The following is a 24,770-nucleotide window of genomic DNA, read 5'->3' as shown; positions in this document are numbered from 1 at the left end:
AGAGTAGCAACAGACTGGTGTTGTAAATTTACCTTCCATTCAGAAACAACAGGTCTATTTAGCCTACAGTCAACTCTGCCAATACAGAATGTGTAGTGGTAATGCTCCAGTCATTTACCCATGGCTTAGAGGTGACTAACTGCCTTGGCGAACTGCTTTGACTGTTTACATTAGAGTGAGCAAAGATTTACCTTTACTTCATATGCGTTTTACTGATCCTGTCTGTTGTAACCTTAGAGGAGTGATTGTGAAGCATTAACATTGCCGTTAACATGAAGTATGTTTCTAGCTCTCTTTCTCTATCGCTAGCTCTCTCTCTCTCTCTCTCTCTCTCTCTCTCTCTCTCTTTCTCTATCGCTAGCTCTCTCTCTTTCTCTCTCTCTAGCTCTCTCTTTCTCTCTAGCTCTCTCTCTCTCTCTCTCTCTCTCTCTCTCTCTCTAGCTCTCTCTCTCTCTAGCTCTCTTTCTCTATCGCTAGCTCTCTCTCTCTCTCTAGCTCTCTCTTTCTCTCTAGCTCTCTTTCTCTATCGCTAGCTCTCTCTCTTTCTCTCTCTCTAGCTCTCTCTCCCTCTCTCTTTCTTTCTTTCTTTCTTTCTTTCTAGCTCTCTCTCTTTCTCTCTCTCTAGCTCTCTCTCTCTCTCTAGCTCTCTCTCTCTCTTTCTCTCTTTCTAGCTCTCTCGCTCTAGCTCTCTCTCTCTCTATTTTCTCTCTCTCTATTTTCTCTCTCTCTCTCTCTAGCTCTCTCTCTCTCTCTAGCTCTCTCTCTCTTCAGCAGAGCCATGACGTCTGAACGTCACGCACAGTTGGCCAAGTACAGCCACAGTCAGCAGTGGGGGGTCATCTCCCCCAAGCCTCTCACCCTCATCCCCCCAACCCCACCGATCTCCATTTGTCATCTCCCCCTTTCAAGATAGGAAAATAGGTGGATACTACGTTAAGAACCCCCCTTTCTCTCCCTCCTACCTCTACCTATACGAAGCAATCCCTCAGCAACCTTGACCACCCCCTCCCATTCCCCTCCACTGCTCTCCCCTACCCCCGTCCCCATCACCACACACAAAACCCTCAGTGTTCCCCCTGGGGCCAACTGGAGATGAAAGGCAGTTGAAGGGGCCAGGGAGGAGAAGATGAAATGTCTCTGATAATTGTGGGAGCGTCTCAGCCTTCATTGCGGGGCCCAATCAAAGGCCTTCGTTGTCTGGAACCTGTCTCTCGTGGGTGGCTGTGTGGTTTGGCAGGGGGTGGCTGAGGGTGGCAGGTTCATGCTCCTGTGTATGTGGGGAGTGGCAGGCAGTAGGTTAATATAACGTAACACTGCCCTGGCCTGGCCTGGTTAACTTGAACTCTGGATAGAAGCTTAAGTTAGGTAAAGGTTTTGCAATGCGTTGTTTTCTATTGTATTTAACATAGACTGAAAATAATGCTTCCATTTTCGATATTGTTTTACTAAAGTAAGTGTGAAAACATTATTATCATCATATGCCTGTGTTTGTTTAGTTGAACAAGAACACAACTACTCTGCTGGGCAGGTAGCCTAGCGGTTAAGAGCGTTGTTCCAGTAACCAAAAGGTTCTTGGTTCAAATCCCCGTTCTGTCAATGAGCCCTTAACCCTAATTGCTCTGGATAAGAGCGTCTGCTAAATGACTAAATTGGAAATGTATTCACAACTCCATCTCTTCTACCACATGAGTTTATTATCAAAACAGCTACTATTTAATTGATCATCAATCTGATTTCAAAGGGTGATTTTTTTGAACCTACAGTGGGCTACTTCCACCACTGACAGCCTGATCAAACATGTACAGACGGGCATCTCCTTGCAAAAACACTGTGTCTTGCTTCTTAGTGCCCCCATGTGGACAGTGATAGTAAATTACAAGTTGGCTGAATAACAGAAATGTAAGTAGTTATTGCTTGCACACAAACATTTCATAAAATTGTATGGAAAAATCCCATGCCAAAAAATGTGTTGGCTACAATAGCCTAGTGTGATAACTTCATACTAGGCATTAACACTGTGTGGGATGTGGGTGTGTGTGGGCAGCCAAATGGCTAACTTTTAATATCATCACAATAGCTGTAAAGCATTAGGAGGCAGCTAATGTAAATCAGTCGCAACTTTGTGAGAGAGAGATTAGGAAGGTAACTTTGGCGCACTCCCACATGGAGGTTTTAGGTTTCTCTGGTGGCTTTGAGTTAATGTCTCATTGCACACGTAGCGGATGACAGTAATCCTGTACATGAACACACACCGTAGCAGTCTCACCTCGCCTTGTTATTGAAACACACCCCGCTCTAAACCCACATAACGTCATTCTCCAATCTCTTAAGCATTCATGGAAATGAAAGCAATTTATCGAAACTGTAATTATGGGATTAGCTAGGCAGAGAAGAGGACTCTGAAGACATCGACAACCGCGCTAGCTAGGGTTTAGTAAAGATGCTGGCTTCTACGGGCTGCTTTTTCTCTTTACCTGTAATTACTCTGGAGAAGGGAGAACGATAAGAGTTTCTTTTTTGCACTTGTTTGAAATAGTTGTTTCTTTTTTTGAGAGTTCGTATATCTGAAAAAGGTGATTATTGAGGTGAAAAACACCTGCACACCTGTGTAAAAGATAGTACATTCAAGGTGATTAGCCGATATAACCACTCAATAACTGCCCCCGTAATATTAGGATAATGATAGGTGGTGTATAGGAGAGATTGGCTGTTTGATCAGCTGATTGACCTGCCTAAACCTCTTAACTGGTTCAAACAGCCCTTTCTGTAGGCAACTCAAACTCGCGATGAGTCAGACGTCTCTGGCACCACCACGATCGGAAACAGAAAAGGACACAACACCATATGGAATATGTCAAACACTCTCCCTTCCCTTTTCTCCAAACAGAGATCCCCTGGCTGACCAAATCCTTTTCCGATGAACCACCTTGGGTTGGATCGATGTTGTAAAAAGGCCATGGTGGAGAGCAGACCCTTAATTGAATGAGATGTACCAGGAGCGATATGCTGAGTGCCAGAGGAAGAGGAGGATGCTAGTAGGGGGAGGTAGGGTAGGGGGTCCAAGTCAAATTCCCACGTGAAGGTGTAAATTACCATTGGTACAGACAGGCAATGCAATAGAGCAATTACCGAACACAGCAGGGAAGGCCTGTCCTATTGATCGGTCTGTGGAGATGTTTGTAAACTAGCAATAATGGCCCCCACATTCTATACTCCCCCATCAGGACAAGCTTTGACCTCCAAAAGCAATTTCTATAGATCTGCCTTGACTTGGAGCCCCCACTTCCTGGGTCCAGAGCCACTCAGGCTCCAAGACTAGCCGTAACCCGACCCTCAGCCACAGCTCCTCTAATGCACCAGTTATGGATTGGTTGGGTGTCTGGCCTGCAACCTCTTGACATGCTGGGCAGGGGGGTAAATGATACAGGCTCTGTGACGTTCATTTAACCATATAGGCACATTTAATCTGGCCTCCTGCCCCCAAACCCCTCAGCCCCCACCTCCAGCCTAGCGGTCACTCCTTCTCCACTTTGACCCCCACACACTTCACACTCAGGGGGTATTAAGCGTGTTTAGCCACTGGTCAATCCTAATCTGATTGACCCCATCCTGTCCTCTCCTTGCTTGTTGGGGTAAGATTGAGTGATGATTTCCCATGGTTTTAGACTGACCATTCCTCAGATTGCTATATACAGGCCCATAGCCAGTCAGTCAACCTCTCTCTGGGCAAGGCCCCAGTCATAAGGCTCACTGTTGGGTTGGTAAACACCTACAGCCTACCAGGCAAGGTCCCAAATGGCACTGACTCTGTTCCCTATATAGTCTACGATATAGCACATAGGGCTCTGGTCAAAAGTAGTGCACTATATAGGGACTAGGCTACCATTTAGACGCAAAAACCCTGACTTTGGGGCTCCATCCTTGGGACATTCCAGAACCTTCAGCAGGAGTACGAGGTGAAGTTCCACAGGAAGTTTTTTGGAACCCCTGCCTCCTTTCCAACTTATTTATCACTAGTTCATTAGCATCTGATAACACTTACATGCATTTTAGGGATTGTTTGGCTTTTTTTCTGGATGTGCCTTTCTTTACCTCGACATCAGAAAGACAATATGTGTTGAATTCAAGGTTTGGCCATGGATCTAAGTGGCGGCAAGGGGAAAAATTACTTTCAGTGATCATCTTGTAGTAATTTCACCAAATTACTGTAACAGGTTTCTGCTGAATGGGCAGTGTTCCTTGGCTGGATTGTTCTAGTTATGTTAACAAGCACACACACTTTCCCTTGCCTCAGCCTGCCGCACCATCTGGAGAGCACCCATAATTAGGGGGTTTGGGAGTTAGAAACACTTTAGAGTTAGTGGACACATTTTGCCTCTAGATGGCAACGGAGGCTGCTATTTCCAGCAGTCTAATTTTGAATAACTTGATTCTAGAGGAATTGCTAATCATTGGCTTGGCTGTTGGGAAAACATAGAAATTCTGATCACTCACCATGTCATATGAAACATTCTCCTGGTTTAACTATACTGAACAAAAAATATAAAGGCTACATGTAAAGTGTTGGTCCCATGTTTCATGAGCTGAAATAAAAGATTCCAGAATTTTCCATATGCACAAAAAGCTTACTCTCAAATTTCGTGCACAAATTTGTTCACATCCCTGTTAGTGAGCATTTCTTCTTTGCCAATATAATCCATCCACCTGACTAGTGTGGCATATCAAGAAGCTGATTAAACAGCATGATCACTACACAGGTGCACCTTGTGCTGGGGACGATAAAAGGCCACTCTAAAATGTGCAGCTTTGTCACACAACACATTGCCACAGATGCCTGAAGTGAAGTGTGCAATTGGCATGCTGATGGCAGGAATGTCCACCAGAGTTGTTGCCAGATAATGTAATGTTAATTTCCCTTCCATAAGCCACTGCCAACATTGTTTTAGAGAATTTGGCAGTACGTCCAACTGGCCTTGTAACCGCAGACCACGTTTATGCCGTCGTGTGGGCGAGCGGTTTGATGTCCATGTTGTGAACAGAGTGCCCCATGGTGGCGGTGGGGTTATGGTATGGGCAGGCATAAGGTACGGACAATGAACACAATTGCACTTTATCAATCGCAATTTGAATGCACAGATACCGTTACGAGATCCTGAGGCCCATTGTCGTGCCATTTAGCCGCCGCCATCACCTCATGTTTCAGTATGAAAATACACGGCCCCATGTTGCAATGATCTGTACACAATTCCTGGAAGCTGAAAATGTCCCAGTTCTTCCATGGCCTGCATACTCACCAGACATGACAGCCATTGAGCATGTTTGGGATGCTCTGGACCGACATGTCTTCCAGTTCCCGCTAATATCCAGCAACTTCACACAGCCATTGAAGAGGAGTGGGACATTCCACAGGCCACAATCAACAGCCTGAACAACTCTATGCGAAGGAAACATGCCGCGCTGGATTGGTCACACCAGATACCGACTCGTTTTCTGATCCACGCCCATAGCTTTTCTTGAAGATATCTGTAACCAAACAGATGCACATCTATTACCAGTCGTGAAATCCGTAGATTAGGGCCTTAATGAATTCATTTCAATTAACTGGATTTCCTTATATGAACTATAACTCAGGTAAAGCTTTGAAATTGTTGCTGGTTGTGTTTATATTTTTGTTCAGTATAGATGTTTTTAATGTTAATTCATATTCAGGACCTAAAGAGAGTAATGAGTACAGTGAGTGCTGAGATCTGTGAAGAGGCGGCACACTTCTGATTTACAATCATTTAATTAATGTCAAATGTAGTTTACAAACGGGAAAGACACGTACCATTTTCAAGAATATACAAGACACAAATTATTTGACACAATCATCTTGTGCAATTTGTCATCTTTGGGGCAGGTTGAAATAAATCTCCAGTTGAAGGAACCACAAAGTGAGAGAAGACCTTAACCCTTAACAGTGTTGTGAAGCAGATTCACACAACTTGTCTTGACACACAAGTGCAGTAAGCTCAAACATCCTATTACGGGTTCAAAGGTGCCCCACCCACACATACTGTTGCACAGCTCTAAGTGTTCATTTGCCTATGCATGGTTACCTGTACACGTGACTACAAAGTGAAACTAGAACACAAACCTATACACACACGTACTGTATGAATGAACAGAGGTATGGGGGGGGGGGGGGGGGATCAGTGTAACAATGTGGAATTGTTCTACGGATCCTTTGAAGTTCTACGAGCCTGTGATCATCCCTTCAAACAGGTTGCTCCAGAACATTCCTTTTACAGGAACAATAATACTGTACTAAAGATGTTGTATACTGCTTTTATGAAAACAAATCTGCTGTAGGTCTACATTGCAGCCATCCCTATGACTCAAATAATTCTTGTAAAATAGCATCTAAATCCACAATGTAGGGAGATGATCAAAGACAAGCTTAGACAGAACCCCCCCCGCAATAAACACTAAACTGGAGACAGTTCTGAAGACGCTAGTCTGTGAAGAAAATGGATGTGAATGGAAACCAGAAGGTCTGGACTGAAATAAATATACAATGCTTTGCATGTGATTAAAGCCATCATCTATTGTTCCCCTTCACTGAAAATGTAACATTTCTGTTCTGTACATGTGTTAATATACAGGGGTTAAAGCAACACAATAATCCCATGACTGAAACTTCAGTCGATGTCAGAACGACTGTCTGGGGCCACTTAACCTCCACTTTCATGTAAAAAAAAGTCATGACCATCATGCATTTAGGAAAAGAGGATAATTTCGGAGTTTGACCAATTCCAGTCCTTTTCATTATTGGAGAAAAAACACAAAGAAAAAAAGAATCCATGATGGAAATCCGTCCCAGTGACAGAGAATTTAACCCTGTAGGATATCTGTTGGGTTTCTGTTGGGGGTTTGAATTCAGTCATAAACCTTTAAATTCTTCTTTCTTTTTTGTCAGCTTACATCAATACAGACATCACAGGATACATTGTTTTACAACTACAAAGCACATCACCTTGCTGTGGGGAAGTGTTCAGTAACTGGGCTTGGGCAGTCAAGAGTGGGCTGGGACAACATGTCGGCCCACTGCTCCTTCCCTCACAGATGGGAAGGATCTGCCTTGACGAGTTGCCAGGTTGGAAGCCTGGCTAGGTCGCACAATGGAAGCAACACTCAAAAACATTTCTGGAGAAGCATCTTATGAGGCTTTATCAGAGTGGAGGCCAAAACAGAAAACCTAAGTGATCAGTAAAGTGATGTAATCAACAGGTAGGCTGGTCAACTGAGGACAAGCAGCGGAGGTGGAGGTTAACTCAACTGTGTTCCCGGTTGTGATTTAGAAAACAGCGTTGCAGTTTAAAGCCACCATCTCCCCTCGTCTAGTGTTAGAGCGATGTGAACCTTTCCATTAAAACATCAAATCAAAAAACATATACTCCTTGCTTTAGGTTTAAAACGTCGACAGCTTTTACTGTATAGTTGAAGAAAAAATGTACACCATCTAAACCTTGAATTTCTAGTTGAGTAGTTTATTATTATTATTATTGTGACTTAAATCTATTCCTGTACAATGAAATACAACTTCAACCTCAAGACGACAACATTGGTTGAAAAATAGGGCTTTCTTTTTCACATTGATTAAACATCACTCCCTACCCTTCCTCAAAACTCTAACTAAAAACTGGACTTTATTAATATATACTTTTGTGAGTTTGTATGTGTGTGTGTGTGTTTGTGTGCGAGCGCGCATATATGTGTGAATGTGTGTAAGCATGTGTGCACATATGTATAGAAGTGTAAGCTCTATGTCATTTACACACAACACTGTAAACTAACATACACTATTATACATGTGCTTGCACTGATTCTTGGAATTTGGTTGACTTCACGATTTAAGACCACAAAAGGGAAAAAAGAGGCTGAAAAGAAGAGGATCCTCTGGATGTTCTGAGGTTGTCAGTTTGGTAGAAAGCTCAGAGTTCATCGTTTTCCTTTCCCCCTTACCAGGCCTTCAAGCAGGGTGCAACGACCGGCGGCCAGCTTGGCTGTCCTGATGGCTTGGACCAAGATGGGTTTTCTACACACAGCGAGCAGTGATGGTAAAAAGGAGGAGGGGGGAGGGGGTTACATCACCACCTCCTCCTACCTGAACACACCTTTCAGCATGGTGAGACGATGGTGAGGCAAGCAAGGGAGGAGAGCTCCATGAGTGTAAAGCTGAGTTGCCTGAGAGCTAAAGGATGAAAACACATAGAACCAGAAATGTGAGCCAGGGTGGAGGGGATTTGACTGTGGAGTGGACCACTCACCACTTGAGGGCAGGCAGGCGGTTGGAGGAGCCAGAGAGGGGGGGTTGGTTTATTTGTCATTCTGAGAACACTCAGACATAATGGGTAACTGGGTTCGGTTCTGTTCCCAACCGGGTTGGTTGATCAATCAGTCAGTCCTCCCCTGATCGGAAAAGTCAATCAAGACATCAGTCTTGTCTCTTTAAGCTATGAGGGGGGGCTTTACAAACCCCAAAACACAAACGGTGAGAACAAATGGAAATAAAAAGAGGAAAACATGGAGGGAGGGGGGGAGGCCGGTCAGGGAAGGCGTAGTCTTCTTCACAAGTAGACGCGCCTTAGATCTCCTGGCGATGTGATGGTGTTGCATTGTGGGCACAGTTTCTTATTTCCCTGTGGGAGAGAAAGAGAGAAAAAGGTCATTGTTTAGGTCACAATATGAGCAGTTAAAAGTTTGAGTAAAACAAAGAATGCTTGTCAAACAACCCTGGTGAAATGCGGTACTTCAACTGACTGACAGTACAGAAATAGTCCTGTAATAGATCAAAACAACCACAACAGTAAAGAACAGGTATAAAACCACATAAGAGTAGCTAACCAAACTATACTGGCATGCAGCCCACATCCAGCCACAGAGTGTGGAGACATATGCATGTATCCGCCAGTCAGACAGACGGCCTATAGTGGAGCACGTGAATCATCAAAGCCTGCTCATCATCCTGTTCCAGGACTCCTGCTCTGTTCTGTTCTGTTCTCTGACACTTTGAATCACTGCCATCTCCTATAAAGCCGTGTTGTGTGGGTGTAATTAAAAGACAGCGGGTGCAGAAGCTGAGAGAACAGGGCAAGGTACGCTGTGTGGTCTCCTTGCGCTGTGCCAAAATAGGTGGTTGTGGTGGTTAGAGAATGGTGGAAACCTGATAAACAAGATTTACTAGGATTTACCATCCAAAACCACTCCATTTTCCCGGGATAAATAACTGCAAGAAACCGGTAAATTATAATAAATGATTTATACGAACAGCATGGCGTGAAATGGAACTGTTAAATTATATGCGCTGTCTAAATCTGGATCTCAGTATGGAGCCCAGTTCACAATGCATGTAGACCGACAGTATCATCTCATCATGGTAAGTGCTTTTCTTGTGACAGCTAGGCCTATGATACAGTAATATAAAGACAAAATGCGGGTCTAATTTACCCATCTCCATCTGTCTTTCTGGGGTCACCTTGTTATTTAGTTTTTTTTAAAAACAAGGCACACCTGTTAATTGAAATGCATTCCAGGTGACTACCTCATGAAGCTGGTTGAGAGAATGCCAATAGTGTGAAAAACTGTCAAGGCAAAGGGTGGCTACTTTGAAGAACCTCAAATATAAGCTCAAACACATGTTGACTACCTGCTAACACTGAACTCTCACGGGTCTCCTGTCACTGGCCCATTAACAGGAAAGAGGGGTACGGGGAAAGTTACTGGAACCACATTGATGTGTGAGGAAGAGGTGTAGCCTACTACCTGTGTGTGTGCTCCGAGCATGAGTTCCAGCACACAGGGACCTGCGGCTGTAGAGTCTGACAGCTACTAGCTGACTGACCTGAGATCTATCTGGAATGAATGCAGAGGGCAAATAGTGGGAGTTACTGGACTAGGGGGCAGAGTTCATATACTGAGTCCTGACACACTCAAGTGGTGGGCTGGGTTTGCCCTGTGTATGTGGGTGTGTGCGTAAGTACACAGTGTTACATCTTTCCTCAGGACAAGGGAGCATTCAGCTGTGGGCAAACAGTGGAGTCTCCATGCTGCCAGAACCAGGAGGTCTGGACAACTCTCCCACCTAGAGTCAGGAGGTCTGGACAACTATCCCACCTAGAGTCAGGGGGTCTGGACAACTCTCCCACCTAGAGTCAGGGGGTCTGGACAACTCTCCCACCTAGAGTCAGGGGGTCTGGACAACTCTCCCAACTAGAGTCAGGGGGCCTGGACAACTCTCCCACCTAGAGTCAGGGGGGCTGGACAATTCTCCCACCTAGAGTCAGGGGGCCTGGACAACTCTCCCACCGAGAGTCAGGGGGTCTGGAAAACTCTCCCACCGAGAGTCAGGGGGTCTGGAAAACTCTCCTACCGGAGCAGGGGCAGCTGGGGGGCCCGGGTAGCCCTGGACAGCTCTCTCCCCCCGGAGCAAAGAGGATTTGTAGCTCCCAACAGGTCTGCTCATGTGGAGCCCACAGATAACCAGGCTAAGGAAAGGGGCGGAGGGGCCTTGAGTGGAGGTGGTCTCCGTAACAGTAACATGCACTCAGAGAAACTGTTAGGGAGTCTTGGACCAAGCCCAAACTGATAAGCTCTCTTGTCATATCTTAACAGCCTTCAGGTTCATTTCAAAAGTGAATAAAGATCACTCTGAACTTAAATTAGTGCCTAACCACCTTGCAGACAGACAGACGAGCTACCATACCGTATCGTCTTTGTATATTGTTGTACACCTCACCCAGACTGCTTGAATTTCCACTAAGAACCCCCCCTCCTCCACCCTGGCTCCAATGAGAACCAGGTTCTCCATCTCTCCCCTCTTTACACAAAGAAATTACGGCCTTTCTTGCATTTCTTCATATAAAATAAAGGAGTTACCTGATCTTAATGAGCCTGGTGTACGGTGTGGGCTTCTCACATTGCACGCCAGCTGCCGCGCTCTATTAAATCCTAAAAAAACTGCCCGACGGTAACTAGATTACATGCATTTACTTTGATGAAGACGCGGGGAGCCCTGCCGCGCAACGCTTTTATTGCTGTCTTCGGGCAACATTTTAATGCCCACATTAGGAACAAGCTGCTGGAGCAGGCACACATTTCTTAACCAACCCTCCGTGTTCCCCTTCTCAGCCCTTCTTCCCCCACCGCCTTTGTCTTTCACACACAGGGCTTTGTGATAATAAAAAAAACACAGCAGCGTATTTAATATATTGTATATTGGTGAAGGAGAGAGGAGGGCTAAACTGTGGCTGGGAAGCATTTTCTTATGAATTGCTTCCGTGTGTAGAAGCAAAATGTGTTAGTGGACAAAGCCAGCCGTTTCCCTGGTGAGAGAGAGCAGCTAAAAACAGGAGAGGAGGAGAGAGCAGAGGGCATAGTGCACCAGGGACAACAAATGCTCCCCAAAACAAAGGCTACAGCAGTGGTCCTGGAGGCTTTGCCTGGCTGGGCATACTGTACTGGGCTCGCTTTCCCAAGAGCATCTTAAGGCTACGTTCATCGTCAGAACCTTCGTAGGAACATCGTTAAATCTCTGAGCGGTTTTCCAAAACCATCGTTAAAGTTGTAGTTGAAAATGCTGGTTATTTAGCGCCTGCCCCAGACCAGTTAAGGACAGCTCAGTGTGTTTTTAGATGCCTTTTCACTCTCCCACGTAACTTTATACACAGAACATTCTCCACTAAACACACAATCAAGCTGTTTACTTTCTCTCTGGAACTGCCGATAACTTGGAAACGAAGTTGACTACAAACACAACGTTGCCAATGTCTTTGCAATTGAGCAAGCAAAGGATAAAAAGATGGAAACCGAGATGAAAGCATAAACATTTAAAAATAGGCCTGAAGGCTACATAGGACTTTATATTTCAAATCATATTGAAATAAATGTCATGTTCAGACAATTAAGAGTTTTATTGTAGGCTAAACTGTCTTGAATTTGCTTCAATATATTTAAATACGTGCAATGACGTGCCAAATGAATCTGATTTAGTGCATTATTATAGGGTAAGCATTAGAATAAGCTGCATGACTATTTGCAGCTGTAGGTGGTAATATCTCTAGGAGCTGATCCGTCGTCAGTATTGTGGAATAATTAGAATGTTAAGGTAAAATTTGAATGGAGAAAGCTGATCTGAGAGCAGCGCGCTCTTTCTTTCGATCCCAACAGTATCAACTCATGCTTCAACGACGCACTTAGTGACCGCTCTCTCTGCATGGTGTTTTGGGAAACTCATGTTACATCTTCAGCTGATGTAGGAAAGATGCATCGTTAAAACACACTAGTAAGCCTAAGTTCCACTGCTATTGGGAAACCGAGCACTGTACAATAAAGGTTGAGGAGACCTGCCCAGGGGTTGAGGGGTTAGGTGGGACTCACTACTGTGTTGGTAAAGAGAGTAGAGGAGAGCTACCTACACTGTTCCTACACACCTGTGGTCAGATGCAGCACAATTGTCTATTGTCATTATGCAAAGCTTCCACTGGATAATCACTCAGCTACATTTGAAAAAAAGAAACAAAACAAACATACTCAAGAGTGTGTGCATGTGTGTAGACCTAGGGGGATATAATTCAGATGAAACAAGTAGACCTCTTTATTTCAGAGTTTAACTACCGATTTAGGGGGACCATTTTGTTTTACCATGTCCCCGTTGGAATGTGTGAGTGAGTGAGTGAGTGAGTGAGTGAGTGAGAGAGAGAAAGTTCAGTCACTATGAAACCAGTGGCTGTAATGTGATGAAGTAGTGTTGCCATGCAACAGCAGTGTTGCGATGTGTTGTGGAGGCTGGGTTGGCATTGGGTTCTCACCAGAGTCCTGAGCCAGCATTCCTCACAGTGGACGTGCCAGCACTGGATGGAGGTGAGGGGCATCGTGTACGAGTCCTGCCACATAGGGGGGAGAGAGGGAAAGAGAGAGCATTAATATGAGATTACAGGAGAACTGTGCGGACTGACACAAATAGACAAAACGCTGGTCGCAGGCACACACGGTACAACACTGGGCAGGCCCTGACGAACGACGCCACCAAACCAAAGCACAGGCATGGAAGAGGGGGGTGGCCAGCCCAGCCGGGTGAGCGGGCAGGCAGGCAGAGGGGCGAGGGAGGGTGGGTGGGAAGGGAGCACAGAGAGCCTTACCCTCCGGAGCGGGAGCAGCCGTTTAATCCCGCCGCCGGCCATAACGTAGCCTCTATACAAACAGTAAATGCTGAGCGGGGGGAGGGGCTTTGAACAGCTCTCAGCAACCCGCCTCTCATTGGGCACTGTTACCGCGAGGGCCCGCCCCAATTGGCCCAGATTCTTGTCTTCAGCCCTGTCTGTTTGGAATCTCTTCCTCTGTAGGGAAGTACAGAGGGGGCACCGCTGAGCACTAGAATGTGGCGGACTACAAAGCATGGAAAGAAACAGGTACGGACGGACTGGACACATGCATTCACACACAACCTGGGCGGCACTAGGCACTGGAGAGAAAGACCCACTAAAGTTTCTGTTGCAGCTTGTGTGATGTGTTTGAGACTTGTAGCAGGCTCTGAGCAAAATAATCAGCACCATGTACCATGTCCAACACATGTCATAGATTATCATTTTACAAGCCAGAACGTTGTTTCTATGAAATGCATTGAAACAGAACAGAGAACACTGAACGTGAAGATGATGTGATGTGAAATCCAATGCATCCATTTAGTGCCCAGTTCCTTAAAGCAACAGCAGGTGGTGGTAGAGATCCACTGATAAGGACCCTGCTGACTCAGTATGCCTGTATGGTTCTTTAACAAGTGTTCAGAGAACACAAACAGATCGCAAAACAAACTCCTGTAGAAAAAGATACTCAACTCTACTGCCTTACAAGCACAAGCCATTTTGTCTTTCAAAATGAGTGATGAGGTGTTAGCAGTCAAATATGACTCTTCACCACCTTGGCTGGTGGGTTAGACTTTCAGAATATTGCAGAGGCTATTTCCTCACCCATCTTAAAAAAAATAAAATTGAAATCCCGTCAACAAGGAACCGTGTCCGTCAGAGCAGAAGAGGAAAAGCGTCTTCACTCCTCAGCCTGGCTGAGTGAGATTTGTGATGGGAGGAGACGACAGCAATGACAAATGAGCTTTACGATGGTCGCTGGAGGGCAGGAGTGATCAATATGCATCTCTTCCCCTCTCCTCTCCGTCACCCCGGGGCTGGGACGACCTTTAGGAGGGACAGGCGTCAGTAATTGCTTGCTTTTCACAGAGTCAAGAGTCGTGGGGCCCGGGCCAGGGAGAAGGAGCTGCCAAAGCTGAGGAATCTGGCTTCTTCACTCTTCACTCATTCTCAAGGTGAGACTAGAAGATGGCGGGTGGGGTGTGTGTGGCTATGAGTGACAATGGAGGAAGTACAACCACAACACACTTCGGAAAGGGTTGCTCAGGTATGTGGTGTTCTGTTCTTAATCCATATTGTCTGATTCTCTCACATAGACCAGGGGAGCGGATGGCCGAGCAGTCATTAGGGACAGAATCTCCAGGAACCGGATGCATTGATGGATGTCAAATCACCGTGATGACGTCAATAACCAAAGACAAAAGTTTGCTTATCGATCCCCACCAAATGATAATGAACCATCAGTTGAAATGGTCAGAAAACCCCTCAAAGCTGCCAGATGGTAATAAGCCATCCTGCAGCTGGGGATTCAGAACTATATGACAGTTGGTGCAACAGAATCTCTCTGACACACACACACACACACAATCAATCAATCAGGTGGAGGAGAGATGGCTGACTTTCAGGCCATGCAGGAATCACTTCAACCACCAGACAATATGTCAATACAAAGCCCATGCCTGTAAACTGCAACGCTGCATCCTAAATGGTACCCCATATACCCTATGGGCCCTAGTCAAAAGTATTGCACTATATAGGGAATAGGGTGTCAATTAGGTCCCTAGTCAAAAGTAGTGCGGTATATAGGGGATAGGGTGTCATTTGTGACACACCCAAAAGTTGTTTAAGTAGTGGATGGGCAGGTTGCTTGGGTTCAAACACTCTGATATGGCAGACATGCTTAGAGACTGAGAGAAAAGCACACGGATGGACAGAGTGAAGGTAAAGGACTAGGTTGGTTGCTTACCATGCAGATGAGACACTTATATCTGTCCCCTCGAAGGATCTGTTTCTCCAGTTCCCGGATACGAGCCTTTAGTGCTTCAAATGTGGTGGCTTTCGAGCCCTCTGTGATCCTGCAACAAACGGGAAGAGGCTTGGGTCAGGTCACAGTGACACTCAAAGAGAAAGGACCCTCACCATTACATCACGGAATCCCTTGTTTTGTCTCTATGGTAGCAGCACTGCAGGAATCTAGAGGCCATTTTAATACGTAAATCACTCTTAATCTTTGTCCTCGGTCCCAGGATCTGATTGCTTTGAGAGTTATTTCTCGCTGGCAAGCTTTTTATTCAGCCCTTCCTTGTCAGGACACTGAGCTGTCTTTATACTGTACATGACACATCCCCATTTAACATCTGTCTATGGGTCTGTATCCTCCCAGGTCCTATCCCTACACTGACTGACCCAGGATGTACAGCTCCCTCCCCTCCTCACCTTTCAGGCCCTCCACTAAATATCCCCTGATTAATGCCCCTGCTTGGAGAATGTACGTTTAACACTGTCCTGCAGCATATGAACGAGCAATAACTAAGTCAATATGTCCGCCAGTGATTGGCCGGGACGCGGCGCTGGCCAGATGTTTATGGTAATCCGCTCATTTTCCAGCCAGATGGAGTGCTGATCTACAGTATTGATTTACCATTGGACCGGCTCTCAGCGGGAGACGCGCAGCAAGGCACAGCGCTCCCCCACTCCGATTACTGCCCATTTGGAGGGCCCAGTGCCTTGGCTATCTATAGCTTAATTTATTATACTACCGGCCCTGTGTGGTTCTTCAATAAGGAGTGGATTGCCCAGAGGAACACAGAGACAGTACAGGAGTTGCGCTAGAATGACCACTGTCAACACAATGTAGTTCAACTTTCCTAGCCCGATAGCTACACTGAATAAAGCATTGTTTTTGCCTTTGTATTTAGATATACACACACCAATGCTGTTTTCTCATCGGAAGGTAGCATCATTTGAGTTAAGCTGAATGTGACTTCAAGAGCTTAAAATGTTCCTATGTCTGGTGTTAGTCCATTACAATACACTTGGTGACTCGAGTCAACTTGAAACTCTTGTTTGACTGGACAGAGACCTTGGCCAAGGATAGCCAGAGAAAAGAGACCAGGCCAGTCATTCTCTCATGTGACTCCAATCTGCAACACCATGGCCATAAAGCTTTAAAATCTCCTCTTATTAGCAGGGCGCTTGTAAAAAGGCATTTAGCCTTGATTAGCGTGCTTGCTTATAAAGAAGGCCCAGTAGCGCTGTCCTCCGTAGCCTGGTGTTTTCCCTTTAACAGCATCATAAATCCCTGTGGTGGTTTACTCAACCAACACTGTCATTGGGCGGCACTGAGTAAAACTTTTCCCTATAAAAGACCAACCCTCGTCTCCTCTCTGGCTCTCAGGCACGACGTGGTTTGACGATGAATATTAATTTAGCCGGTGATTTATAAGAAACCACATTCTAAAAGTTACTTAATTCCCTCGTGCAATAAAAGGGGGTTTTAATCTTTCTTTATGTAGAGGCCTGAGCCATTGGAGCGATGGATGGCCGATAGAATGTGGGTTTTTGTGTGCCCCTAGTTTACTACACTCTCGGCAGAAGGGACTGGATGATCTCACCATTTGATGATTGTATCAGGTGGGCCAGCCCCAACCCCAGGCAGACAGGCCAGCTGGACATCAGGCATTAACAAACTGGATTGTACCATCTATTAGTATCTGTACACCACCATACAGTGCCTCCAGAAAGTTCTCACATCCCTTGACCTTTTCCACAGGTTGTTGTATTACAAAGTGGGATTCAAAATGATATCATGTAACTATTTTTTGTCCACATTCTACACAAAATGAATGTAAAAATGTTTAAAACATTTAAATTCAAAAATAAACATCTTCATTAGATAAGTATTCAACCCCCGGAGTCAATGCATGTTAGAATCACCTTTGGCAGTGATGACAGCTGTGTGTCTTTCTGGGTTAGTCTCTAAGAGCTTTGCACAACTGGATTGTACAATACTTGCACATTATTCTTGAAATTCTTCAAGCTGTCAAGTTGGTTGTTGATCATTGCTAGACAGCCATTTTCACGTCGTGCCAAAGATTTTAAGATGTTTTAAGTCAAAACTGTAACTAGGACACTCAGGAACATTCAATGTCATCTTGGTAAGCAACTCCAGTGTATATTTTGCCTTGTGTTTTAAGCTATTGTCCTGCTGAAATGTGAATTTGTCTCCTAGTGTCTGTTGGAAAGCAGACTGAACAAGGTTCTTCTCTACTATAATTTATAACACTGCAGTTCAAAAATCCATGTTAAGACAGCAGCTTAAAATATACCAAACAACCTTTGCTAAACCTGAAATTGTTTCTAAAGATGAGTTAAGTTATTGGTTGAGGCATGTTATGCTAAGGGAAAATACAAGTAAAGCAAACATTGTGGGCATAAAACAGGGCCGTGAATCAGGCCTGGGCTGAGGTTTGTGACCACAGTGGGACTCTGTAGTGGCCTTGAGTACACATACAATCTTACAAGACTTACAATGTAACCTGAAATACTACCTCATGCAAAGTTTCCCACACTGCTACACCGTCTATAGCTGGGACACTACAGGTAGGGCTGGGCAGTATCCATATTTTCACATCGTCACACTGTTTCAGAACCATACTGGGGTATACGCTATTACCGGAAGTGCACACAAGGGGCGCTATTTTGTTGTTTTTGCTGCAACTAAAAAGTTTGATCTTGACATCTAGCCACTTAGCTAGCAAGTTAGCAAGCCAAATGCATAGCTGGAGCCCTGAGCTGCTTATAATTTATGACATCTTAGATTTCTTATAATTATACTTAACTTATAAGCAGTGGCGTATTGAAAATCACACCATCTTGGAGGACTACAAAGAAACTGGGGTTGTGTTCAGAAAGGCACAACATACAACAGAAAACTCAAATATTATGTAGTACTGTTTTAAAAGTTCTCCCCACTGAACATACAAGCGTACCTAGTTAAAAATGTAAAAAATGAGTATGGAACCAAAGAACAGTTCATATATGTCATCTCAGTTGAGATGCTCCCCTCTCACTGCCACAGGCTGGAAAGATCCAGAAATATAAAAAGAGAGCGAGAAAGAAAGAGCGAGGGGGAACTTGTCCTTCTTCCCCATTAAGTGTCCTGTGTTCAGTCTGAACGTTTGCGGGAGGCGGTGGAGATTGTGCCATGTGCCCATTTCTCATTTCATTAGCCGGGCTTGCCAGGCTCCCTGGGCCACTGCACCCCTGCAATCCATCTCCATCAGCCCGTTATCTTAATCTAGCGTCCATCTATATCCTCGCCTTTCATCTCTCAGGCAGGGAGGGAGGCAGGCAGGCAGGCAGGGAGGGCCTCCTGAGCACATTACTGGCTGGTGTAATTTCAGTTAGATTCAGGAGAGGGAGGAGGAGGAAAAGAGAGACCAAGGGGACTGACAACCTTTTAGAATGGGGAATAATCCACAACCATTCACACATTTACCTTCAGAAAGTATTCACACTCACAAAATAAAATGGATTTAATTGTCATTTTTGTGAACGATCTACACAAAATACTCAGTAATGTCAAAGTGGAAGAAATATTTTAACATTTGTAAAGATAAGTATTCAAACCAAGTGCTAGAATCACCTTTGGCAGCGATTACAGCTGTGAGTCTAACTAAAGCTTTCCACTGCTAGAAAACAATTTTCAGGTCTTGCCATAGTTAGTTTTAACTTAAATATGTTTGAAAATCTAACTCAGCCACTCAAGCACATTCACGTCTTCTTGGCAAGTAACAGTGTAGATTTGGCCTTGTGTTTTAGGTTAATGTCCTGCTGAAAGGTGAATTCATCTCAGTGTCTGGTGGAAAGCAGACCGAAGGGTTTCCTCCAGGATTTAGCGCCATTCTGTTCATTTTTTATTCAGAAAAACTGCCCAGTCTTTCACAATTACAAGCATACCCATAACATGATTCAGCTACCACTATGCTTGAAAATATGGAGAGCAGTACTCAGTAATGTGTTGTATTGGAATTGCCCCAAACATAACGCTTTGTATTCAGAGAAAAAAGTTAATTTCTTTGCCACATTTTTTGCAGTATTACCTTAATGCCTTATTGCAAACAGGATGCATGTTTTGGAATATTGTTATTCTGTACAGGCTTCCTTCTTTTCACTCTGTCAATTATGTTAGTATTGTGGAGAAACTACAATGTTGTTGATCCAGCCTCAGTTTTCTCCTATCACAGCCATTAAACTTTGTAATGGTTTTAAAGTCACCATTGGCCTCATGGTGAAATCCATGAGCCGTTTCTGTCCTCTCTCCGGCAACTGAGTTAGGAAGGACGCCTGTATATTGCAGTGACTGGGTGTATTGATACACCATCCAAAGTGTAATTAATAACTCCACCATGCTCAAAGGGTTATTCTATGTGTTTTTTTCTTTCTTTTTTAAAATCTACCAATAGGTGCCCTTCTTTGCGAACCATTGGAAAACCTCCCTGGTGTTTGTGGTTGAATTTCACTGCTCAACAGAGGGACCTTAAAAATAATTGTATGTGTATGGTACAGAGCAGAGATAGTCATTACAAAATCATGGTAAACACTATTATTGCGCACAGAGTGAGTCCATGCAACTTATGTGAATTGTTAAGGACATTTTCACTCTTGAACTTCTTTAGGCTTGTCATAACAAAGGGGTTGAACACTTACTGACTCAAAACATTTCAGCTTTTAATCTGTACTTGATTTGTAAAATTATAGAAGAACATCATTCCACTTTGACATTATGGGGTCGTGTGTGTAATCCCTTAAGGCAATGTCCACGCCAGTGCGTGAATCTAATCAGCGTAATAAAAAGTCACAAAAATAAATTAGGCGAACTATTCACATTTTTGCAACCAGGAAATGGCAGAGCGATTTCTGCATTGTGTATCTTTAACTAAACTGACACCAGATAAAACATTGAAGTCACAATTGATTTCTTCAGCTCCAGCCATTGTGTGTGAGGAAGGCCTCAGATGGCTATAGGGGGAGGGCTTCTCTCTCTCTCACAGGGTCCGAGGGGGGAGATGGGAAGAAGCAGAGGAGGACATAGGAGGTGGGGTAGAGTCATCACTTAGAAATTGAGGACAGATTCAATTACTTGCAAAGCTACACGGAAATCTCTGCCATTGTTTCATGTTGAGCATGACATTTTGCAGCAATCACATTGGCGGCATTGGAGAGGTCATTTATCTTGTTGGGAACGAGTGGGGTTGGAGACGACCCCAATGCCAAGAGATCATTACCCATCTGGGATGAGATCAGAGATTTCACTACCGCCACACACACACACACAATGCATCAGCATAACGAAAGGAGACAAACCTCATTTTCATTTGAGAACGAGGGCTGAGAAAGTCCCTACAAATACATGCATTTTGCAAACAGCAAGGAGGGAATTTCAGCCTCGTTCTTCTAAAATCATTCAATCCCTTATTTGGTCTCCTTAAAGGGATTCTCAGATTAAACCTATTTATTTCGTATCAGGAAATTGCCCATAAAACTGTCACACTGCATGCCCATTTCTTTACTCATAGATTTTGGCACAAAAATCCATAGAATGCCAACAGAAAGATCCAAATAGAACAACAAGCAGCAGGTAGCCTAGTGGTTAGAGCGTTGGTCCAGTAACCGAAAGGTTGCTAGATCAAATCCCCGAGCTGACATGGTAAAAATCTGTGGTTCTGCGCCTGAACAAGGCAGTTAAACCCACTAGGCCGTTATTATTGTAAATAATAATTTGTTCTTTAACTGACTTGCCTGGTTGAATAAAAAATGTATTTCAATAAACTCACTACCACATCTCTTTCCCTTCTGTGACAATACTAATAATACGGTCTTGTTCCTCCCACTAAGCCAGTGGTTCCAAAACTTTTTATAGTCCGTACCCCTTCAAACATTCAACCTCCAGCTGCGTACCCCCGCTAGCACCAGGGTCAGCGCACTCTCAAATGTTGTTTTTGCCATCATTGTAAACCTGCCACACACACTATACGATACATTTATTAAACATAAGAATGTGTGAGCTGTCACAACCCGGCTTGTGGGAAGTGACAAGGAGCTCTTATAGGACATGGGCACAAATAATAATAATAAATCATTTTGCTCTATATTTAACCATTTTACATATAAATCCTTATTTGTTCATCAAAAATGGTGAATAACTCACCACAGGTTAATGAGAAGGATGCACACAACTCTGCAATGTTGGGTTGTATTGGAGAGTCTCTCCGTCTTAAATCATTTTACACAGTCTATGCCTGTATGTAGTTTTCATAACAGTGAGGGTCGAGAATCCAAATAGGTACATGGTTGCAAAGGGCATCAGTGACTTACCAGCAGGATTTGCTAAGGTAAGAAACTCAGAGCGCAGCCCTATCCAGAAATCGGGCACTGGCTTCTGATTAAATTCAATTTTCGCAGAACCACTTGTTGCAATTTCGATGAGGCTCTTGGTCAGATATCGATAAATGGACTGGAAGCAGGGGATAAAAGGGATAACGAATCCAGTTGTTTGTGTCGTCCGTTTCGTAAAAGTAACTGCGTAATTGCACACCCAGCTCACTCAGTTGCTTCGCTATATTACATTTGACATTGTCCGTAATCTTGAGTTCATTTGCACACAAAAAAAAAAAATCTAACAATGATGGAAAGACCTGTGTGTTGTCCTTAATGCAGCCAAAAAAATAGCTCTTAAAACACCTCTTCGATATAGGGGGCGCTCTTTTAATTTTTGGATGAAAAACGTTCCCGTTTTAAACAAGATATTTTGTCACGAAAAGATGCTCGACTATGCATATAATTGACAGCTTTGGAAAGAAAACACTGACGTTTCCAAAACTGCAAAGATATTGTCTGTGAGTGCCACAGAACTGATGTTACAGGCGAAACCCAAATAAAAATCCAATCAGGAAGTGCCGCATTTTTTGAAACCGCCTCATGCCAATGACTCCTTATATGGCTGTGAAGGAGCTAGGAGTCAGCTTACGTTTTCCCCAAGGTGTCTACAGCATTGTGACGTATTTGTAGGCATATCATTGGAAGATTGACCATAAGATACATCTACCAGGTGGTCGCTTGGTGTCCTCCGTTGCAATTATTGCGTAACCTCCAGCTGCAGTATTTTTCCGTTTGCTTCTGATAAGAAGCCAACTGCCACCACTGATAGATTATCGAATAGACATGTGAAAAACACTGTGAGGATTGATTCTAAACAACGTTTGCCATGTTTCTGTCGATATTATGGAGCTAATTTGGAAAAAAGTTTGCCGTTGTAAGTGACTGCATTTTCCGGTCTTTTTCTTAGCCAAACGTGATGAACAAAACAGAGCTATTTCGTCTACACAAATCATCTTTTTTGAAAAAATGAACATTTGCTATCTAACTAAGAGTCTCGTCATTGAAAACATCCAAAGTTCTTCAAAGGTAAATTATTTTATTTGAATGAACTTGTTATGGCTGCAATCCCCCTATCGGGATAAGTGTCATCAACAACCGCTGAATAGCATAGCGCTACATTCAATAAATATTACTACAAATACTTATATTCATTAAATCACAAGTGCAATATAGGAAAACACAGCTTAGCCTTTTGTTAATCCACCTGTCGTGTCAGATTTAGAAAATATTATTTACAGCGAAAGCTATCCAAGCGTTTGTGTAAGTTTATCGATCGCACGACAAAACATTAAGTACACTTAGCATCAGGAAGCTTGGTCACAAAAATCAGAAAAGCAATCAAATAAATCGTTTATCTTTGATGCTCTTTGGATGTTTTCACTCACGAGACTCCCAGTTACACAACAAATGTTCCTTTTGTTCCATAAAGATTATTTTTATATCCAAAATACCTCCGTTTGTTTGTCACGTTATATTCAGAAATCCACAGGAAATAGCGGTCACGACAACACAGACGAAAATTCCAAATAGTTTTCATAATGTCCACAGGAACATGTCAAACGTTTTTTTTTAAATAATCAATCCTCAGGTTGTTTTTAAAATATATAAATCGACAATATATCAACCGCAAATGTCTTTCACAGTAGGAGAGGGAAAAGCAATACCTAATCCAAACTCTGTTGCATGAGCAAAACTCATGTGACCACTTATCGTTCTGGCTCATTTTTCAAAATAAAAGCCTGAAACTATGTCTGAAGACTGTTGACACCTTGAGGAAGCGATAGGAAAAGGAATCTGGTTCATATCCCTTTAAATCCAGCAAAGGGAGGCTATGGAACATGGAGTTTTCAAAATAGAAGCCACTTCCTGTTTTGATTTTCCTCAGGGTTTCACCTGCAATGTCAATTCTGTTATACTCACAGACAATATTTTGACAGTTTTGGAAACGTTAGTGTTTTCTATCCAATACTAATAATAATATGCATATATTAGCAACTGAGACTGAGGAGCTGGCTGTTTACAATGGGCACATTTTCATCCAAGCTACTCAATACTGCCCCAGCAGTCATAAAAAGTTAACAAAGTTAACCATTTTCACTGTAGTGTCCAAAACATCTTTCAAGCTGTCAGGCATTTCCTTGGCAGCAAGAGCCTCACTGTGGATGCTGCAGTGTACCCAAGTAGCGTCATGAGCAACTACTTGCATGCGCGTTACCACTCCATTATGTCTCCCTGTCATGGCGTTTACGCAATCAGTACAGATACCAACACATCTTGACCACCAAATATCATTTGACGTCACAAAGCTGTCCAGTACTTTAAAAATATCCTCTCCTGTTGTCCTGGTTTCCAGTGGTTTACAAAAGAGGACATCTTCCTTAATAGACCCCCCATAAACGTAACAGATATATACCAGGAGTTGTGCCAGGCCTGCCATGTCATCCAGCTGTAACGCATAGAATTCACTGGCTTTTATGCGAAGCAGTATTTGTTTCAAAACATCTCCTGCCATGTCACTGATGCATCATGAAACAGTGTTGTTTGATGAAGGCATTGTCTGGATAGTTTTTTTTTACGTTTCCCCCATCATTGTCCCAGCCAAATCCGTGGCAGCAGGAAGAATTAAGTCCTCACAATAGTATTGGGCATGCCTGCCGTAGCTACTCGGTAGTTCACCATATAAGACGCTTCTAAATAATGGTATCTGTTGCTTTTATATATGTCTTACTACTCAAAATACGTATTTATTCTTGCTCAAAAAACTCCTGTGGCTTATTTTTTAAATGATCATGTTTTGTTTCTAAATGTCTGTGCAACAGTGAAGGTTTCCCGTCAGAGTAATGGTTAATGTGATTGGATGTTAATTATTTGACTAGGCTACCTGTATTTGACATTGTATTGTTATTTCACTGAACACTAGATGGTTTAATTTTATTTTGAAACGAGGCTGCTCAGGCGAGAGAGAAAAACTTGCCCAAATGCATAGCTCCGTTGGAAAATATAAATGTGCAGTTTGAAAATGATTGATCCCCACCAAATGATTATGAACCATCAGTTGATATGGTCAGAAAAACCCCTCCAGTTTGGAAATACCTGCAGTAAGCCAACAGACACTAAGGAGGAATGGTTAAAAACTATAATTCCCAG

General features: G+C 43.6%; 1 protein-coding gene across 5 annotated transcripts in view; it reads right to left on the bottom strand.

Annotated features, from left to right (window-relative positions):
- Window positions 1–5,763: 5,763 nt before the first annotated feature.
- The window catches only part of LOC110508723 (E3 ubiquitin-protein ligase RNF220), a 191,776-nt gene continuing 172,769 nt past the window's right edge, over window positions 5,764–24,770 (bottom strand). For all 5 annotated transcript variants that reach the window (XM_036967080.1, XM_036967079.1, XM_036967083.1 and 2 more), the window contains 3 exons: window positions 15,148–15,256; window positions 12,849–12,923; window positions 5,764–8,681 (listed from right to left, as the gene is read on the bottom strand). In XM_036967080.1, coding sequence (XP_036822975.1) covers window positions 8,610–8,681; window positions 12,849–12,923; window positions 15,148–15,256 — 256 coding nt within the window. In that variant the 3' untranslated portion in view covers window positions 5,764–8,609. The remainder of the gene's footprint in view (window positions 8,682–12,848; window positions 12,924–15,147; window positions 15,257–24,770) is intronic.

This window comes from Oncorhynchus mykiss, chromosome 28, assembly GCF_013265735.2.
Source record: "Oncorhynchus mykiss isolate Arlee chromosome 28, USDA_OmykA_1.1, whole genome shotgun sequence".
In the NCBI taxonomy this organism is placed as follows: Eukaryota; Metazoa; Chordata; class Actinopteri; order Salmoniformes; family Salmonidae; genus Oncorhynchus; species Oncorhynchus mykiss.
Note: the sequence above shows the minus strand (reverse complement) of the source record. Positions and strands in the feature narration are given on the sequence as shown.